Here is a 19,132-nt window from a genome sequence, read left to right on the forward strand (position 1 = left end):
GTGAGTTGGTTTTGGTAGCTATTTGCTGCTCTGCAGACCTAATTTCAGGCTGCTGTGGTTCTCAGCAGCAGTTCGATTTTGTGAATATCATCTTTTGTATTCTGAATCGCATTGCTAAGCAGGGTGGTGTTGTAAAAATAAAAACATAAGGTTCTCTTGTCTGAGTCTGTGTGGGAGTCAGCAATGCTTATTTCTAGCATGAAACATTATTTGCATGGTGAATTTCCCAAATGCGATTTGACCTTGGAGTTGTTCATTTCATTAAAAAAACTTCGATGCCTACTATGTGCCCAGACCTCTTCTAGGTAGAGATGATACAAGAGTGGTACAGAAGTGAACAACACAGGTAACTGGTCTGGCCTACAAGGATTTCGCATTCTGGGTTTTGGAGACTGATTTTTGCAGGAACTTAAAAAGATAATTTCAGGCTGTGATTAGAGCTCTGGAGTAAATAAGCAAAGAGATATGATAAAATGTAACCTGGGGAGTCAGGCAGTGGCTGAATGGAGGAGGGAGGAGATAACATCAGAGGATGAGAGGGAAGACTTTTCTGAGGCCATGCCTTTAAGGTGAGGAACATAAGTAGTCTTTTGGAGAGCTGGGAAAGTTGTTCTAGTACAGGGTAATATCAAGTGCAAAGGCCCTGGGGCAGTGGGCTTGTTGTATTTGAGAAACAGCAGGTGGGTGTGGCCAAAGCCTACCAAGAGATGACACTGGAGAAGACAGTAGTTTATGATACACAAGCAGCCATTTTTACAAACAATAACTAAGGCACCTTTCCTTTTCAGATGGTGGAATTGCACGACTTAGAGTTTTCGGTACTGGACAAAAAGACTGGACTGCAACTGACCCCAAAGAACCTGCAGACCTAGTGGCCATCGCTTTTGGGGGTGTCTGTGTAGGATTTAGTAATGCTAAGCTTGGGCACCCAAACAATATAATAGGTAAGATGATATTCTTGGAGCTGCCTTATTTAGGAAGTCTGGGTACCGGCATTAAATACCCCAATATGGTCAGAGTGATTTAAAAGGAAAGGCACATCTCAAAGCACAGGAGTGGATGAGATTAATCTTCCATGTGTAGGATTTGATGCCTTTTTGACATGAAATAAGTCAACATTACCAATTTTTCTACCTAATTTTGGCCTAAGTAGCTGCTTTAAAAGGAAAAGTAAAATTTAACTAACACTATGATTGTTTGCGAATTTACTGAAACATTAACTTTAATGAAAATAACTTATGTAGCAATGCTCAGATGCATAAGATCTGTAATTTAATTACAGCAATGTATTCATCCTCATAGTCAAAATCATGCAGTTTACCATTCAACAATGTTATTTTCTGTAGGAGTTGGTGGGGCAAAGTCTATGGCGGATGGTTGGGAAACTGCAAGAAGGCTGGACCGGCCACCAATATTAGAAGTAAGAAGTTAAAAATAACTATTGTTTAAAGTTTTTCTAAAAAGTACTTTTTGAAACTTTTTCTTTTAAATAAACGTTTGCATATTTTAGAAATCTCATGTGCATTGTTCTAAATGCTAATTACTATGATTTATATTTTCCAAATTTCCCACTGTTTTCATAATATCAGGGCAGAGGCTCAGAAGCCCAAACATACTGGTCATTGCCAGCTATGCCAATGCATTTTTGGAACATTCCTCTGTTTCTTCAATAAAGAAACAAAAGGAGCTGCGATTTAATAATACAAAAGTTATGAATAAATGTGTTGGGAGATCTGGGGAAGAACCACTAGTTTAGTCATGTTTAATATCTGTGTATCTCAGGATTACACCACTTATGTGAACTTGTGATGGACAGGGCGCTCTAGAGTCCATGCACCTGTTTAACTTGGCCAGTAACTAATTTGAGATAGAGAAACCAAGATGAAGTGAAACAAAAAATACAATGCCTTTCAATTTGCAAATCCCACCAAAAACTTGGTCAGAAAAGTGCCCTCCCCTTCCTAAGTTAGATTTCATGTCACCTGATGCTTTGAGATATCAATGAACAGACTCTCCGTTCTCAAAACTAAGGTTTGAACGCACATCATGTATCAGTATAGGTTTGACCAACAAAATATGTGCCTTGAAAGGTCAAAACAAACTAATTAAGAGGACCTATGGACTGGATTAGATAAAGATTGCTGCACGTATAACATTTTGCAGGGATCTGTAATTGACATAGAAATTTAGAAAAACTTATCCGGGACCCAATGAACTCACAAATTGGCATGAGACATTTAAGAAATGATAGCAAAGAGGCAATTTACATGAAAGTGATTTACACATCAGGCCACGGGAAATACTATTCTATAGTAAGAAAGAAAAGAAACACGTCAACCTTTTTCACCTGTTGGTTTTCGGGACTGGTTTCTTGAACGACTCCAAGTTCGTTTATGACTTTCTTCTCTTCTGAATTGCAGGATGATGAGAATGGCATTCTCTTGGTTCCGGGTTGTGAATGGGCAGTTTTCCGATTGGCACATCCTGGAGTAATAACTCGAATTGAAATTGACACAAAATATTTTAAAGGTAAATGCAAAGCCATAAAGAAGTATCCTATAATTGGTGTGTTTATTCTAAAGACTGAGTTCTATGGAAGTGGGACTGAGGACACTGGGCTTTCAGTGTGGATTCTCCATTTAAGCTGTGTAATTTTGAGCATGCTACTTTAACCCTTAGAACTCTATCTATCTATCTATTATTTATTTATTTTTTTGAGTTGGAGTCTTGCTGTGCTGCCTAGGCTGGAGTGCAGTGGCACAATCTCAGCTCACTGCAACCTCCACCTCCAGGGTCCAAGCGATTCTCCTGCCTCAGCCTCCCGAGTAGCTGGGATTACCGGCATCCTACACAATATCCAGCTAATTTTGTATTGTTAGTAGAGATGGGTTTTTGCCATGTTGTCCACGCTGGTCTTGAACTCCTGACCTCAGGTGATTCACCCACCATGGCTTCCCAAAGTGCTGGGATTACAGGCCTGAGCCACTGCGCCCGACCTTTATTTATTTATTTTTGAGACGGAGTCTTGCTTTGTCACCCAGGTTGGAGTGCAGTGGCATGATCTTGGCTCACTGCAACCTCTGCCTCCTGGGTTCAAGTGATTCTTCCTGCCTCAGCCTCCTGAGTAGCTGGGATTACAGGTGCCCGCCACCATGCCTGGCTAATTTTTGTATTTTTAGTAGAGACGGGGTTTCACCATGTTGGCCAGGCTGATCTCAAACTCCTGACCTCAGGTGATATGCTCGTCTCGGCCTCCCAAAGTGGTGGGATTACAGGCATGAGACACCATGCCCAGCCAACCCTTTGAACTTTAGTAACCCCTCTATAAAATTCACATTTGGGCTGGATGACCCCCAAAGTCATACAAGATTCCATGACACTGTCCAGCCCTTTACCATACAGGCTCTGCATCCCCCTTGGAAAAAGAGCCCGTGAAAAGCACAGGGATGGGAGGCACCTTTTTACAGAGAAGGGTCCTAAGCGGATTGACCGGGGAAGGGGAGTGACCATTTCTTCCCCAGGCTTCACTTTTAAGGCAGTGGTTTACACATTTTTGAAACTGTACACCTCTATTTGTTTAAAAAATATTTGGACAAACCTGATATTCTGTATTTACTTTCTAATGAAATACATATGTGTATTATTAAGACAATTCAAAAGAAGTTGCTACACTTTTAAATTGTTATGTGACATTTTATAAGTACTGGACTGAGTATTCCACGTTAGCCATCTTTGAATAAATAGTGGCAGTTTATATTCATGTTTTGGGTGAGTGGTTTTTAAATGACTTGGGAATTATTGTGACTTTACTCAATTATTAACCATTAAATCATGTTCAAGGCCAGGCTCATCATTAACAGTAGTGCCTATAATTATTTCAAGAAGTCTTGGTAATTTTAACTTATTTTGGAAAGATGGTATTTTATCTATTTTTTCTTTTAACTATTATTTTAGGTTCAAGGGTAAATGTGCAGGTTTGTTACATAGGTAAACTTGTGTCATGGGGTTTTGGTGTACAGATTATTTTATCATGTAGGTATCAAGTATAGTACCCAATAAGTATTTTTTTCTGATCTCCCTCCTCCCACCCTCCACCTTCAATTAGGCCCCAGTGTCCATGTGCTCATGTGTTCCCATTATTTAGCTGCCACTTATGAAAACATATAGTGTTTGGTTTTCTGTTCCTGTGTTAGTTTGCTAAGAATAATGGTCTCCAGCTGCATCCATGTTGCTGCAAAGGACATTATCTCATTCCTTTGTATGGCTGCATAGTACTCCATGTTGTATATGTATTGTATTTTCTTTAGCCAGTCTACAATTGATGGACATTTAGGTTGATTCCACGTCTTTGCTATTGTGAACAGTGCTGCAATGAACATAGATGTGCATGTCTTTATGGCAGAACAATTTATATTCCTTTGGGTATATGCCAAATAATGGGATTGCCGAGTCCAATGGTAATTCTGTTTTTAGTTCTTTGAGGAATCAGCACAACACTTTCCACAATGGCTGAACTAATTTACACTCCCACCAGCAGTGTATACGTGTTCCCTTTTCTCCACGACCTTGTCAACAACTGTTATTTTTTGATTTTTTCATAACAGCCATTCTGACTGGTGTGAGATTGTATCTCCCAGTGGTTTTGATTTGCATTTCTCTAATGATTAGCGATGTCGGCCATTTTTTCATATGCTTGTAGGCTGCATGTATGTCTTCTTTTGAAAAGCATCTGTTTATGTCCTTGGCCCACTTTTTAATGGGGTTGTTTTTTGCTTGTAAATTTGTTTAAATTCCTTATAGATTCTGGATATTAGACCTTTGTCAGAAGCATAGGTTGCACATATTTTCTCCCATTCCATAGGTTGTCTGTTTACTCTGTTGATAGTTTATTTTGCTGTGCAGCTCTTTAATTAGATCCCATTTGTCATTTTTTTTTTGCTTTTGTTGCAATTGCTTTTGACATCTTCATCAGGAAATCTTTGCCAGTTCCCATGTCCAGAATGGTATTTCCTAAGTTATCTTCCAGGGTGTTTATAGTTTCGGGTTTTACATTTAAGCCTTTAATCCATCTTGAGTTGATTTTTGTATACGGTGTAAGGAAGGGGTCCTGTTTCAATCTTCTGCATATGGCTAGCCCATTAACCCAGCACCATTTATTGAATTGGGAGTCATTTCCCCATTGCTTGTTTTTTCAAGACTGAATTTTAGATCTGGTTATGTGGCCATGGATTTTACTTTTCAGTGTGGCTGACTGAGGGTCAGGTGAAATGGCAGTTCTGGATTTTCTTGTTCATAGATACTTGCAGTTTTTAATGGTATCTTTAATCCACAGTTCTCTGCATGAATGGTTTAAAATAACTTACTTATTTTTGTGAGGGATGCTTTAGTTAAAACTAGATAACAAACAGTAAATCCACTTAAGCAGGGACCCAAAACTGCAACAGGTCATGAATCTACCACTGTCGATCACTCAGGATACCTCTAGTACATACACTATGATGACCGTAATGGAAATGAGGAAGCATGGCAGTATCCACTTATAGCAATAATATAGTAGGTTATATCAAATACACAAAGCTTAATATACACACACATATGTATGTATATCAAATAGAAATAGCAGCTCTAATGTTCTCTACTTGCGTCCTTTGTGTCCGTATGCACCCCAGGGGCATGTTCGCCCACCCTGAAGACCACCGTTTTAAGAGATGGGCCACAAAGGGGGCATGTGAGCCACGGTCTCCTCTTTTCCAGGGTTCTTGATTAGCAGCTCCTCCTCTGTTGATCCTAAGAGCCCCAGTAGAAGTTCTCTCTTCTCAAAGAGAGTGGGACCTTCCCCTCAAGGTCCTCTAACCCCACTGAGCACACGATTCCTATGATATTCCAAAGAGAGAAGAATCTCAGGACCATATACTGTCACCTGAAGATGACTCAGAAATACCCAAATACACATGTGTGGCAGGTGCCCAGCGCTAGCTAACATAAAACTCAGTATTTCCTTTTGATTGTCATGTTAAAAAATATGTCATAGGAAAATATTTTCCAGCTTCATAATAATTTCAGATGAGCCACATAGCAGTCTGCAAGTAATTAAATCTGCAACTGAGGAAGCGTATCAAATACATTCAGATTTCAAAGTGAGAACGCTATACATTCAAACTGAAATGCGCCAGCCCCTTCACATATGGCGGACTGCTTCTGAGTCCTCTGAAAAAGAAATGTCTATTTCATGAGGCAATCTGAGCCTCACAAACCAGTTTGTTCCTTCTCTCACATACTTCATACCTTTGCTTTTGCTCAGGAAGACCAGGGACTTGTTCTTTGCTGGGTTTTTGATCTTATTAGAAAAGCATGATATCTTATACGCCAAACTGAGTATGAATGCAGACAGAAAATCACGCTGTGTTTTGCTCCAACAGGCAATGCTCCTGACAGCTGTAAAGTGGATGGGTGCATCCTGACAAGTCAGGAAGAAGAGGACGTGATCACGCAAAAGTGGATTCTCCCGGCCCACAAGTGGAAACCACTGCTTCCAGTGACCAAGGTTCCTGTGGCATGTTATTAGGAGCCAGCACTCAGACTGTGCTATTTCCCTAAGATTCTCTTTTGAAGGATTAGGATACACTCCAAGGTTTCTGCTCAGGTTAATGGTAAAATGAATGAGGTTTAAAACCCCTATCTGCAAACTTAGAAGAAAGGCTCTATTTCTCTCCACTTTTATATTTCCAAATTTTGTTAGAACAAAATTGTTAAGTGTTCAGAATACATACATGGAAACATGTCCCTGCATCATGTTTAACTTTGTAGAAGGGGCGACAAGCACATTTAAAGCTATAATGGAGTGTCCACCTGCAGGATGGACGCTCTGAGATATTCCGCAAGTGTCTTCTTTGATTTCGAAAGAGGGTCAGGCTGGAGGTGAGAGCTGCTCCCATGTAAAGATAGGAAATAATCTCCGGAAGAGACCAAGATGATCTCTTCTTTCATTTTTTTTATCAATTTGCTTATGTATAATCAACTATTAGAAACAATTGATGGGCATTTAGGTTGCCCATCAATTGTTTATTGGGGCCTGATTATTCATGTATTATTTGGGCATCCTACTAGCAGATTTTCCCTACTAGCAGATTTTCATGGAAAGCCAAATTATCATCAATTAATAACTTATTTTAAAGCCCCTTCGGTTAAGTCCAAGCCAAAGGTTTGCCCGGGGCATGGGCTCATTCGGCCACACATGCCCTGTTAACAGACTAGGACCTCTGCATCTGCTTGCTTCTTAGTTGTCTCCCAACCAAAGTCATCTGTTCGACAGCCTGACCCTGGAGCTCCAAGATGTCATCACTCACGCCAGGCTCACCATCATCCCTGACGGGGGAGTGAGCCGCCTTCGGCTCCGGGGCTTCCCCAGCTCCATCTGCCTCCTGAGGCCCCGGGAGAAGCCCATGATGAAGTTCTCGGTGGGCGTCAAAGCAAACCCTTAATACACACAAAGCCCCGGTGTCGGACACACAGCAGTCATTTCCCAGTCATAATCTTCTTTTCAAGTGTTTTGAACACCTGGTGATTTAATAAAGTGGTCATCTCACAAATTGATCTCTGTATTTAATGTTGCTATGAGGCATTTGGTAACTTACATACTGGCTATGGCTGTGAATGGTGGTCTCTAAGGAACTACTTTTTTTTGAACATTATAAGATATTGATACTCATAATATCAATATTCTGTACCTTTGGTGTGGACTTCCAGCCGTAACATGTAGCCTACTGTCTAGAATCACTCAAGGGGACTGGCCTATCTTTACCCAGAGTAGGAAAGATTCTTCCAAAGACCCCGTCTCCCTCTGAATCACTCTTAACCCCAATGAGGGTGCGTTCTGGATGGCACACGCCTGACACCGCACGCCAGCGGCTATAGCCCTGATCCTCACAGGCTCCCAGTGCTCTGCACAGCTTCTCCTCTGGTGGAAAAGCTCACATTCCCCACTCTGGGCCAGGAGTCCTAGAAGATTCTGGGGCTGAACCGGTCACATTCAACCTAAGATCCAAGAAACAGTGGCTCAAAAATGTGAAGCCGATCCCGGCACCCATCCAATGTGGATTGTCAAGATGGTCCTGGTCCCTCCCTAACCCTCCTCTCTACCGCTTCTGCAGAGGAGGGCGGCGAGTGTAGGGGGAGGGGCACGGAGGGCGTCCCGGGGCGCTCAGCACAATCACTCTAGCCTCCTCCTCTTTTCCTGGGCTCTGCCGCCACGCCCCTCACCTGCCCGGGCTCCCGATTACCTCCTCACCTGCCCGGGCTCCCGATTACCCCCTCACCTGCCCGGGCTCCCCGTTGCCCCGTCTACTGCCCCGTCCCCGCCCCCCTCGCCCTGGCGGCCAGGCGGTCACAATCGCCCAGGGTCGCGTCAACACGCAGCCCCCGCCCGCCTGGCAGCCCCGCCCAGTCCCCGTCCTGCGCCAGCGGCTGGAGCGGACCTCCCGTCGGCGGTGCCTGGGCCTAGACGCGGCTCTGCAGGCGTCGCTGCCCGCGTTGCCGCAGCCTCTCGGCCCCGGCCAGCGAGGAGCGGGGCGCGGCCATGGGCACCCGCGGGCCCTCCGCGCTGGTGGACACCACGCCCGCCAAGACCATCGTGGTGTACCGCAACGGGGACCCGTTCTACGTGGGCAAGAAGTTCGTGCTGTCGCGGCGCCGCGCGGCCACCTTCGAGGCGCTGCTGGAGCAGCTCACGGAGCAGGTGGACGTCCCGTTCGGCGTGCGCCGCCTCTTCACGCCCACGCGTGGGCACCGTGTGCTGGGGCTGGACGCGCTGCAGGCGGGCGGCAAGTACGTGGCGGCGGGCCGCGAGCGCTTCAAGGAGCTCGAGTAAGTGCGCACGCGCCCCCCGCGCCCCCCGCGCCCCTTCCCGCCCTCTTGGGTCTGCGCGCGGTCAGGGCCGTGCTCCCTAGGTGACCTCCCCAGGCTTCCCTCCCGGCTCAGGCGCCCATCTTTCGGCGTGGATCCAGCGCCGCCGGCGTCGGGCCGCCCAGGCCACGTGGTTTCCTGGGGGCGAAGCCGAGGCAACCCTGCCCCCAGGGTCCCTTCCTATGGCGCAGGGCGGGCCCTCTCCGGCAGCGATTCAGGACCGCTCCAGAGATGGCCAGGAGGGCGTGGGGGAGCGGCATGGGGCAGAAACGGGGGGGTGTGGAGAGGGGCGTGGGGGAGGGGGTGGGGGAGGGGGAGAGGGGCGGGGCGTGGGGGGCAGGGCCTGGGAATGGGGCGGGTTGGGCAGTTCCCATTTGAAATCGCTCAGGACCCCTCTCACTCTGCGTCCAGCACTTGGTCCTGCGTGCATTTTCTTTTTTCTTTTTTCTTTTTTGAGACGGAGTCTGGCTCTGTCACCCAGGCTGGAGTGCGGTGGCGCAATCTCGGCTCACTGCAAGCTCCGCCTCCCGGGTTCACGCCATTCTCCTGCCTCAGCCTCTCCGAGTAGCTGGGACTACAGGCGCCCGCCACCACGCCCGGCTAATTTTTTTGTATTTTTAGTAGAGACGGGGTTTCACTGTGGTCTCGATCTCCTGACCTCGTGATCCGCCCGCCTCGGCCTCCCAAAGTGCTGGGATTACAAGCGTGAGCCACCGCGCGCCTGGCCCCTGCGTGCATTCTCAAGCTTGCCTTTAATTAAACTATTGCCCTCCCACGGTTTGTGTCTGTAATCCATTATTGCAGCCTGTGTCTGCTTTCTGTGATCTCAGCTGCTTTTCTCTCCTGGTCCTCTATTTCCTTGTAGGTTTACTTATTTTTTGACTGTGAACTACTCCTTTTGTATAGCTTTGTGTAGGGACATTCTTCGAGGGCTGAGATAAAAGTGAGATTCCCCAGAGAGAATTTCCATTTTCTTCTTTCAAATGCTCCCAGTTCAAAAATGCTCTGAATTAAATCAGCAGCTTGAGTTTTGTTTGTTGTTTTTTGAAAAAGTAGTGGGATTTAGTATGAGGGCTGGTGTATGGTTCCAAATTTTTAGTGGCATTTGCAGAGATGTGAATTTACCATTCAGTTGTTTCTGAAGAAAAATCGTAAGTCACAGGCATCACAGTTGCTAAGAGGTAGAATCTGGATTAGCATATTTCAGATTGAAATTTATTACTATGATAATCCTGTTATGTATGAGAATTCATGGACAAAATTATATTCCTTTATAGCCATGTGATTTGTGATTATTTTTTCCGGGCTAGTCAGATGGTGTGAATATCTAGAACTGACATCCTACCCAGGATCCGGTGTTCAGTGCTGTTTTACAATTAAAGAATATCTTTCTACAAAAACTGACTTTAAAATCCTTTTCGATACATATATAATGAAAAGTATTTAATTTTATCCCAAGACATTTCGTTGTAAAATTGGCCTGTGTTTTACATGTTAGCAAATGAGGAAGGAAACGTATCAAGCACCTGCCACCAAGCCTGGAGTATGCCTGGGAGATGTTACTCTTTCCCCTTGCTGTGGGGCTGGGTATTTTCTAACAGACCCTGTTGTACCTCCAGTTTTGTAGAGAGAGTCTCAAGTCTCATGGTTTATTTAAAATGTTTTGGACATGTAGCAAAAATATTGAGAAAAAATTGAGATGTTTTTCTTCCCAGTGCTCTTAGTGTTTATTTTACTTTTTGGGAGGAAAGAAATGTCACCCACTGCAGATGGAGGGGAGTTGGGGTCCGTGTGGCAGACAGCCTGGGTTATTTTGCATTATCTATTATCCATGCATCTTCACTGCTGTAAAATAGATGAGCCATGTCTGCATGTGAAGTTCAACAGAGAGAGCACGTGGGGTTCCTTTTCTTCAGTTTTTTTTAGGTCAATGAGTCTGAAATTGGAATTCAGACTTTGGTGAACAAAGCTCTGAAAAATGTGGCTGGATTTTCACTGGTGTTAGTAAAGTAAACTAGCTCTTGGAAATTTATATTCTGTAATTGCTAAGCCATTGAGCAGTTCAATGAATTTTCACTGGAAAATAATATTCTAATTGTGTCACCAGCAAATGAACTTTGAAGTGAAGCCTGTTGATGTATTAGTGGTCCGGGAGCTCCCCTCATCATAGTGGTTTCAAGATGGTGCATTAAAAAGACAAACACCAACAAATCTATCCAATATCCAGTCATTACTCAGACATTTCTTGCATTTCCTGGAATAAAATAATTTGAGACCCAAAGAACATAATTTTTTTCTTTATAAAACAAAATATTATAAGATAATAATTACTTTTCAAAACAATTACGTGTCATATAAAGCCTAGAATTAATATTTCTTTTGTGGAGAAAGCCATATTTACAACAAAATCTAAATCAGGGTGTTGTGTATGTGTGCACGCATGTGTGTGTGTGTGTATGTGTGTGTGTGTGTGTGTTTAGGGGAGGGACCCCAAATAATTTGAATGTTTAGGAATATTACCCTGTTTACCTTAGAGCTTGTTGCTGAGACATGAGTGTGAACATGCTATTTGAATCAAACTATCCTCATTCTTCCTCAACCCAGCCTTTTCCTGTCATCTCCCTGGCCACCCATTTGTACCTGGGAACTCGCCGCAGATGACAGGCGAAAGAGGAAAAGTGGGTGGAGAGGAAGTTGTGATAGATGACAGGAATGTTGGCCTCAGAGCCAGAGACTGGTGGAATTTAATCCTGGCTTTCTCTACCTGAGTAACTTTTAACAAGTTAAATAACCTCTCCAAGACTTGGTTTCCTCATCCATAAAGCAGGCTTGCTTCACGTCCACTCTGCGGTACGCTTGGGAGAATGGAATGAATGCAGTAGGGTAAGGTGCCTGGCACTGATTCTCATGGGTGGTCTCTTCCCTTCCTTTGTTCTCTGGAAGTAGCCAGGAGGGAGCTTGCACCTAATGGTCCCATCTCTGCTTCACAGACCCACTCCCCTCCCACCTCAGGGCAAGCTAAGCCCACCCAGCAGGCTTCTCTCTGTGCCTGAGTTAAAGACCTCAGTCATGGGCTGTCTGAGAAACTATTTGTCCTTTCTTTCTGTTTTTGTATGTACTTGGGAGTGCAACATTGAAATAATAAATAGTATTTTGTGTTTTTGTAGGATCTTTTTATGCTTTTTTCTGTGTTAAATTTTATTTTTTGGTTCCATGTAATGAAAATCAGATGTCTCATCTGGGAGATTAATGTTCATAAACAAATATGGAATTTGGGAATTTAGAACAAATTTAAAATATTTATTTGGAAAACAGGAAGACTAGACTAAGCTAGTGAAGAGTGGATACAAGGGCCTCTAGGCAAGTGGAGAGGCTCAGGCTGAACTCAGCCAGTAGCCATGTTTTGTTCGGTTCATACAATTTTCAAAGATTTGAGTTGGCTGCAACATTTTATAATTGGGAGAATTCATGTAATAATATGAACTTTTGGTCTCCGTTGGAAAAAATAGAGGATTTGATCGTTCAGAGGACTTGGTTGTAGTTGCGTGCATCTCCGCTATCTGGACCTGTGAGGCCCTGTCCGCCTCAGAAGGGAAAGGATGGTCCCACCAGCCACAGCCCCCACCAGTCCCTGAGACCACCCTTGGCGAGTGTCATCATTTACTTGACCAGTTTCCGTGGGGATCTGCGTCCGTGACTCTTTATTGAACACTTAGTTATTTCTTCCCTTTCTATTTACCAGTCTAAGTTGACCCTTCTCTGAATATTGCTAAAACTATCAAAAACAATAACAATCTCAAATACATATTTTTTTAATCAGGAAGAAACCTTAGTATCAGATATAAATTTGAAGGTATTATTTATTACCCATGAAAACATTTTATTTTTGAGGAATATGGAAGTCCCAAAAGTCCCCAACAGTAAAAAAAAAATTGTGTCAGTAGGGCTCAGACACATTTTATGCTGGTGACTCTTTTCCAGTTTGCAGTTTTGGCAAAAGGAGAACAGTGTTGAATTTCTGTGAGCCGGGAGGGAGCGGTGGGGGGGCGGAGGAGCTGGAGGGGAGTCTGGGTTTCTGTTCTGACCTTAGCTTGTCATGGGAACGTTGATGAGCTTGCAGTTCTGGGCCTTCAGCGACCTGGTTAAAAAATGCTGTTGAATTAGATGATTTCTCAGGTTTCTCTTTAATAAAATTACATGAGGGAAAGGAATGTCACTTAAGAGACACTTTCAAGAGGCAGTGCCAGTGGTACCCAGTGTGAAAACTGTCCTACAACAGCATTGCTATTGTATTCTGATGTGGATTCTGACACCGAGAAAATTTTAGATTCTAGTTCCGAATTGCTGTGGGGTTGTATCTATTAAGCTGGAAAAGGACTCATTTCTAAAGAGTCTGGAACTTTCTATGTAAATATCTTCCTTCTAGTGATGTTTTCTTCTTTCTTCTTTTGCAGTTATATTCATATAGTTCCCCGAAAATCTGCAAAGATAAGGAAGTTGAAGGAAGTAAGTGTTCGCTTCTAACAACTAATAATGGAATAAATTGGCTAACTTGGTAAAAATTTAAATGTCGGCATAGAATAATTGAAGTTTTACAGAAGCAGTAAATGCCTGCAGAGATGTGTTGCTCTTGAAGTCAGAACACAATGTGCAAGCTTGTCATACTTGTCAAAGCACCTAAGTAACCAAGTGGCGGAAGGCAGTGAAGAGAGGCTAAGATGTGCAGAGGGAGGTAGTCATCTTTGAGGCACACCGTGCAATTAATTCAAGTTTTCATTTTCCTTTTGTTTTGGGGAGGTTTGGAAAGACAGGTCTCAGGAAAAGTTATTTAGAGTTACGCAATGTTGAATCTAATTACAATGCTAAATTTAAAGATTTGTCTCAAGTGCTCAACATTTTTGTACTTGATAGACATTTATTAGGTCTACAGGACAGAACATTCCATCACACCGTTCTTATCACTTGATTCTTAGTAAAAATAACCATTTCATTTGTTTAAAGAGACATGCCTTTTTTATAAGCAATAAAAACCACAGTTTTAAGCCAGGTAGCCTGTTGATATTTAGAATTTAACATCATTTTTACTTAAAAACACAGGTGAGTTATTTTGAGGGCATCTACTTCTCTAAGTCGTAATGTTGCTGTTGTTAAATTTCCTCACCTGTGAAATGGAGAGGGTAATAGATACCTCAGAAGCTCGCTGTAAGGACTAAATGATAAAATATAGATAATGTGCCGGCACTAGTTAAGTGCTTCCCCTCCACATCTTACAGAAGCGGCTCTTCTCTTGTGTCTTTGGAGCGTCACCCAGAGCTCCATGCAGGACACGCCGGCAGCCCCAGCATTGTTCATAGGCACCAGCTTCCAGAAGCATTCCGCTGCTTTCTTGGAGTCTGCCCTTGAGGGTGGTTAAAATAAGTCAAATTTATTACTTTACTCACCTTAAATTGTAACTTGCCAAGGACAAGAGGGCAAGTTTCCAACTAGAAAGCAATTCTGGCAGTCACTGAATTTCAGGGCTACCTTAATAAAGAGCGTGGAAATGATTTGTGATCATCCTGACACCTCTGTACCTGTTTCCCCTCTTCCTGTGGGGCTGGGGGTGGAATTATGCAACAATTCTGGAAATCACTCTTGAGAACATTTGTTAGAGTTTGAGTCTTGGTTCATCCTTTGCATATTTCAGTGATTTAAATAAGATATGATTTAAAAGGCAATATTTTAGGACAGGGAGGAAATTTCAGACTATCTTGTCAAAACTTCTTGTTTTCTAGTAGAGGAAGCCTTGCTCTACAGACGTGAAGCGCCGAGCGGGCACACCAGGGTCTCCACACCCGCGCTGGCCTTGTCCGCCTAGGGCAGGCATTAGGTTGCTGGGCACTCACTCTATGAGGCTATAGTTACCCCGAAGAGTTAAAAAAATTTTTGGTTTTGAATTTCCACTTTGTTCATTTCAAAAATGTGATTATAAAAGTAGTTCTCATTGAGAGAGGTGTCAAAAATACTGTGCAGAAAATCAAAACTACAGTGAGATACCATCTCACACCAGTCAGAATGGCTGTTTAAAAATTATTTTTTATTTTTTTCTTCAACTTTTATTTTAAGTTCAGGAGTACATGTGCAGGATGTGCAGGTTTGTTCCACAGTTAAACATGTGCCATGGTGGTTTGCGGCACAGATCATCCCATCTCCTAGGTATTAATCCCAGCATCCTTTAGCTACTCTTCCTGATGCTCTCCCTCCCCTCATTCCTCCTCTCTGACAGGCGCCAGTGTGTGTTGCTCCCCTCTGTGCCCATGTGTTCTTATCATTCAGCTCCCACTTACAAGTGAGAACATGTGGTGTTTGGTTTTCTGTTCCTGTATTAGTTTGCTGAGGATAATGGCTTCCAACTCCATCCATGTCTCTGCATGAGTACATTGCGTGATGCTGAGGTTTGGGATATAATTTATTCTGTCACCCAGGCAGTGAGCATAGTATCCAATAGTTAGTTTTTCAACCCTTGCCCCGTTCCATCCCTCCTCCATCTATTAATAGTAGTCTCCAGTATCTACTGTCATCATCTTTACACCCATGAGTACCTACTGTTTAGCTCCCACTTATAGGTGAGAACATGGAGTATTTGGTTTTCTGTTCCTGCGTTAATTCATTTAGGATGATGGCTCCAGCTGCATCGATGTTCTTTTTTATGGCTGCATAGTATTCCATGGTGTATATGTACCACATTTTCTTTATCCAGTCCACCACTAATGGGCACAAGGTTGATTCAATGACTTTGCTATAGTGAATAGTGCTGCAGTGAATGTATGAGTGCATGTGCTTTTTGGTAGAATGATTATTTTCTTTTTCAAATGGTAGTTCTAAGTTCTTTGAGAAATCTCCAACGGCCCTGCATAGTAGCTGAACTAATTACATTCCCACCAACAGTGTATAAGCATTCCCTTTTCTCCACAGTCTCACCAGCAACTTCTGTTTTTTGACTTTTTCAAAATAGCCATTCTGCTGTTATTAAAAAGTCAAAAAACCACAGATGCTGGCAAGGTTGTGGAGAAAGAGAACACTTTTACACTGTTGTTGGGAGAGTAAATTAGTTCAATCATTGTGGAAGACAGCATGGTGACTGCTTAAATACCTAGAGGCAGAAATAGCATTTGGCCCAGCAATCCCATTGCTGGGTATATACCCAAGGGAATATAAATCATCCTGTCATAAAGATACATGCACATGTATGTTCGCTGCAGCACTGTTCACAATAGAAAAGACATGGAACCAACCTAAATGCCCATCAATGACAGACTGGATTAAAAAAAAAGTGGTACATATACACCATGGAATACTATGCAGCTATAAAAAAGAATAGGACCATGTTCTTTGCAGGGACCTGGATGGAGTTGGAAGCCATTACCCTCAGCAAAAATAAAAAATTTTAAACTCTTTTGGGTAACTGTAGCCTCATAGAGTGAGTGCCCAGCAACCTAGTGCCTGCCCTAGGAAGACATGATTTTTAATGCCTGAAAACTATTCCACCATGTGAGTTTATCATAATTGTTTAGCTCATCCTCTTTGAGCAGACCTTTGGCTTTTTGCTATTTTAAACAGTGATATAATGTAATGGACCCTTTGTGAAGATACGTTTGTTCACATTAATGATTATTTATAGAGAAGTAGAATTAACATGCATTATTTTAATCTCTTTACTATTTACTTCTGGGTTGGATTCCATAATATTTCTGAAAACTCACATTGCTTCTGACAGTGTGTGAGATGCCCAACTTCACCCTCTGGGGTCCTGAGGATGGAACAGTATCGCGTCAGTGTGCATGGCCTGGAAGTGCCTGATGCTCACGATCCTGCCCCCATTTCCTTTTGTGGAAGGAGTCACCCCTAAAAAGGGTTTGCAATTATTATTGTTTGTTGTGTAAATGCTTGTCTTGGTGGGACAAGCATTTGCTTAGACACATGTCAATGGTGGAGCCAACCCTGAATGAGTTGGAACCACCACCAAGAGCTTTGGCCGACACACATGATTTACTCCAGGAACTCTGCTGTGCCTAGAGGGGACTGTAAGAGTAGCTGAGATTCAGAGCTGTGTCCTGCTGCCCCACACGAGAACATAGAGCTAGCCGGTCACAGGACCAAAGGCAGCCTGTCACTCCCAGTCGCTTTACTACTACTTGCTAAACCACAGTTTGCCTGCCTTGTGGCTTATGGGGATGCACCTATGATCCCGGAGACAGTATAATACTTAATGAACTAAAAGACTTGTTGGTCAGGTGCCATGGCTCACACCTGTAATCGCAGCACTTTGGGAGGCCAAGGTGGGAGAATTACTTGAGCCCAGGAATTCTAGACCAGCAAGACCCTATCTCTACAAAAAAAAAAAAAAAAGTTATCCAGGCATGGTGGCACATGGGAAGCTGAGGCAGGAGGATCGCTTGAGCCCAGGTGTTTGTGGATGCAGTGAGCTGTGATTGCACAACTGCACTCCAGCCTGAGCAACAGAGTGAAATCTTGTCTCAACAAAAGAGACTTGTCTTTGCTTGTTTTCCTTGCTTATTATGTTCCAGAAATAGAAATGCTTTGGTGAGATGCCAAGTGCTAGGACTCCGTGGGTTTCTTTGTGAGCCCCCCCATGCTGCCGATTTTCTATGTGACCATATTCACGTAGCCAGGGCTGAGATGCCTGCACGCCCTGCTGTGCATTGGAGAGTCGTGTGAGCCCTTGAATGCTTCATCATCGTGTTCAATGTCCAGAAGTTTCCTGTCTTTTAACACGGAATGTTGTGTGGCTTATGTTCTCAGCATGTTTTCACACCTATAGTCTCATCTGCAAAAATGGAAAAATAGCAACCATGTGAGTGAGGCAGAGCAGGCCTTAATATCTGCCATTTAAAAGATGAATAAAGAGTTCAAGAAAGGTTAAGCACCATCTGCCACTGGGTGGCTCGTTTGCAGTAGAGCTTGGACTAAAACCAAGCATTCTAGGAATGACTCCAGGATTGCTCCCACTCTTTTCCCAGGAAAAGACCCATGACTGCTTTTGTACAACTTGCTAGTATTAAATGAATTTCTTCCATTTAATTCAAAGTAAGTCATCGTAGGAATTTTTTCTGATAGATGTTCAAGCCCTTACATCACAGAAAGAGAACCCTGATGTGCAGTGGCATCGGAAGGCACTCCCCAGTGTCTTGGGTGAAGGTGCAAAGCAGCTCTCCCGGGAAAATGCAGGGAGCCAGCAGGATGGGGCACAGGGTTCTCCATGATTCATGCGAGGGGCTGGGGGAGCTTCCATAAGAAGAGCACCAGAATGAGGGCCTTCCCCCTCTGCTGCTCCACCTCTTTCTAGGGTGAGTTGAGAACAGCTGCATCCCCGGTGCCCAGGGTCAGGGGAGCTGCGTGCCTCGGCCCTAAAAGCTCCTGGAGACCTTGTTGGAAGTTAAGGCCATGTGCAGCCCTTCCTGCACCGGTTCCAGCTTGATAGGCCTTGGTCTGTTCACACACTGGGGTTTAAGGATGTTTACAGTAGCATATTGTTTTGAAATTACAAAATGCTGGGGACAACCTGAATGTCCACCACTAGAGAAATGGCTAAATGATTCATGTTATGTCATCCCAGGATTAGATCTGTAGGGATTGATCTAAAATGGCATCTGTGAGAATGTGGGCAGGATTAAGTGACATGATCTTTGTAGATCACTTCGCCTGGTGCTCTTGACATACAGCAAGAGCTCAATAAGTAGTTGGTGCTATTATTATTCATAATGCCTTTAAATTGTAGCTCATCCTATCCAAATTTGAGATCCACGATTGCCTATAATTTGAATACCAGTGTAAACTGTTTTACAAATTAAATGTGGCATAAGCTTTTGCCAAGTCCAAAAATTCAATGTCTAAATGTTTTACTAAGTCATTTAGCCTTATTTTGTGATACAGTAATACAGAGCAGAAAGATCTAGCTTCTGTAAATTATTCTTTCACAGAATTTCTGTTTTGATCAAAATATATTAGTGGGAAAATTGAAGAAGTTTCCCAAGAGATTTTGATTTATGTAGAAATTTACTTAAAATTAATTAGAATACCATAATATACATTTAATATTGTAATAGAAATGATTTTTAAAATACTTCAATATAACGAATTTGAAATTGCATTTCATTAAATGGAGGGACAAGGACAATTAGATTAGGAACAAATGCTCTTGGGGTCTTGGCTTTCAATGACTGTGCCATGT

The 19,132-nt window shown here is 43.2% G+C and overlaps 2 protein-coding genes across 7 annotated transcripts in view; both read left to right on the forward strand.

The window, feature by feature from the left end:
- The window catches only part of ALLC (allantoicase), a 43,099-nt gene extending 35,510 nt beyond the window's left edge, over positions 1 to 7,589 (forward strand). Inside the window, exons 8-12 of one of the 2 annotated variants that reach the window (XM_058426851.1) lie at positions 789 to 944; positions 1,347 to 1,420; positions 2,421 to 2,529; positions 6,420 to 6,544; positions 7,281 to 7,583. In XM_058426851.1, coding sequence (XP_058282834.1) covers positions 789 to 944; positions 1,347 to 1,420; positions 2,421 to 2,529; positions 6,420 to 6,544; positions 7,281 to 7,481 — 665 coding nt within the window. In that variant the 3' untranslated portion in view covers positions 7,482 to 7,583. Of the gene's footprint in view, positions 1 to 788; positions 945 to 1,346; positions 1,421 to 2,420; positions 2,530 to 6,419; positions 6,545 to 7,280 lie in introns of both variants that reach the window. The other variant, XM_032172118.2, reaches the window with a different exon arrangement.
- An 823-nt stretch (positions 7,590 to 8,412) lies between these two features.
- The window catches only part of DCDC2C (doublecortin domain containing 2C), a 139,958-nt gene continuing 129,238 nt past the window's right edge, over positions 8,413 to 19,132 (forward strand). For 3 of the 5 annotated variants that reach the window (XM_058426792.1, XM_058426793.1, XM_058426794.1), the window contains exons 1-2: positions 8,475 to 8,862; positions 13,356 to 13,407. In XM_058426792.1, coding sequence (XP_058282775.1) covers positions 8,576 to 8,862; positions 13,356 to 13,407 — 339 coding nt within the window. In that variant the 5' untranslated portion in view covers positions 8,475 to 8,575. Of the gene's footprint in view, positions 8,863 to 11,647; positions 11,785 to 13,355; positions 13,408 to 19,132 lie in introns of those variants that run through there. The other 2 variants (XM_032172119.2, XM_032172120.2) reach the window with 2 other exon arrangements.

This window comes from Hylobates moloch, unplaced genomic scaffold (assembly GCF_009828535.3).
Source record: "Hylobates moloch isolate HMO894 unplaced genomic scaffold, HMol_V3 SCAFFOLD_13, whole genome shotgun sequence".
Classification (NCBI taxonomy): Eukaryota; Metazoa; Chordata; class Mammalia; order Primates; family Hylobatidae; genus Hylobates; species Hylobates moloch.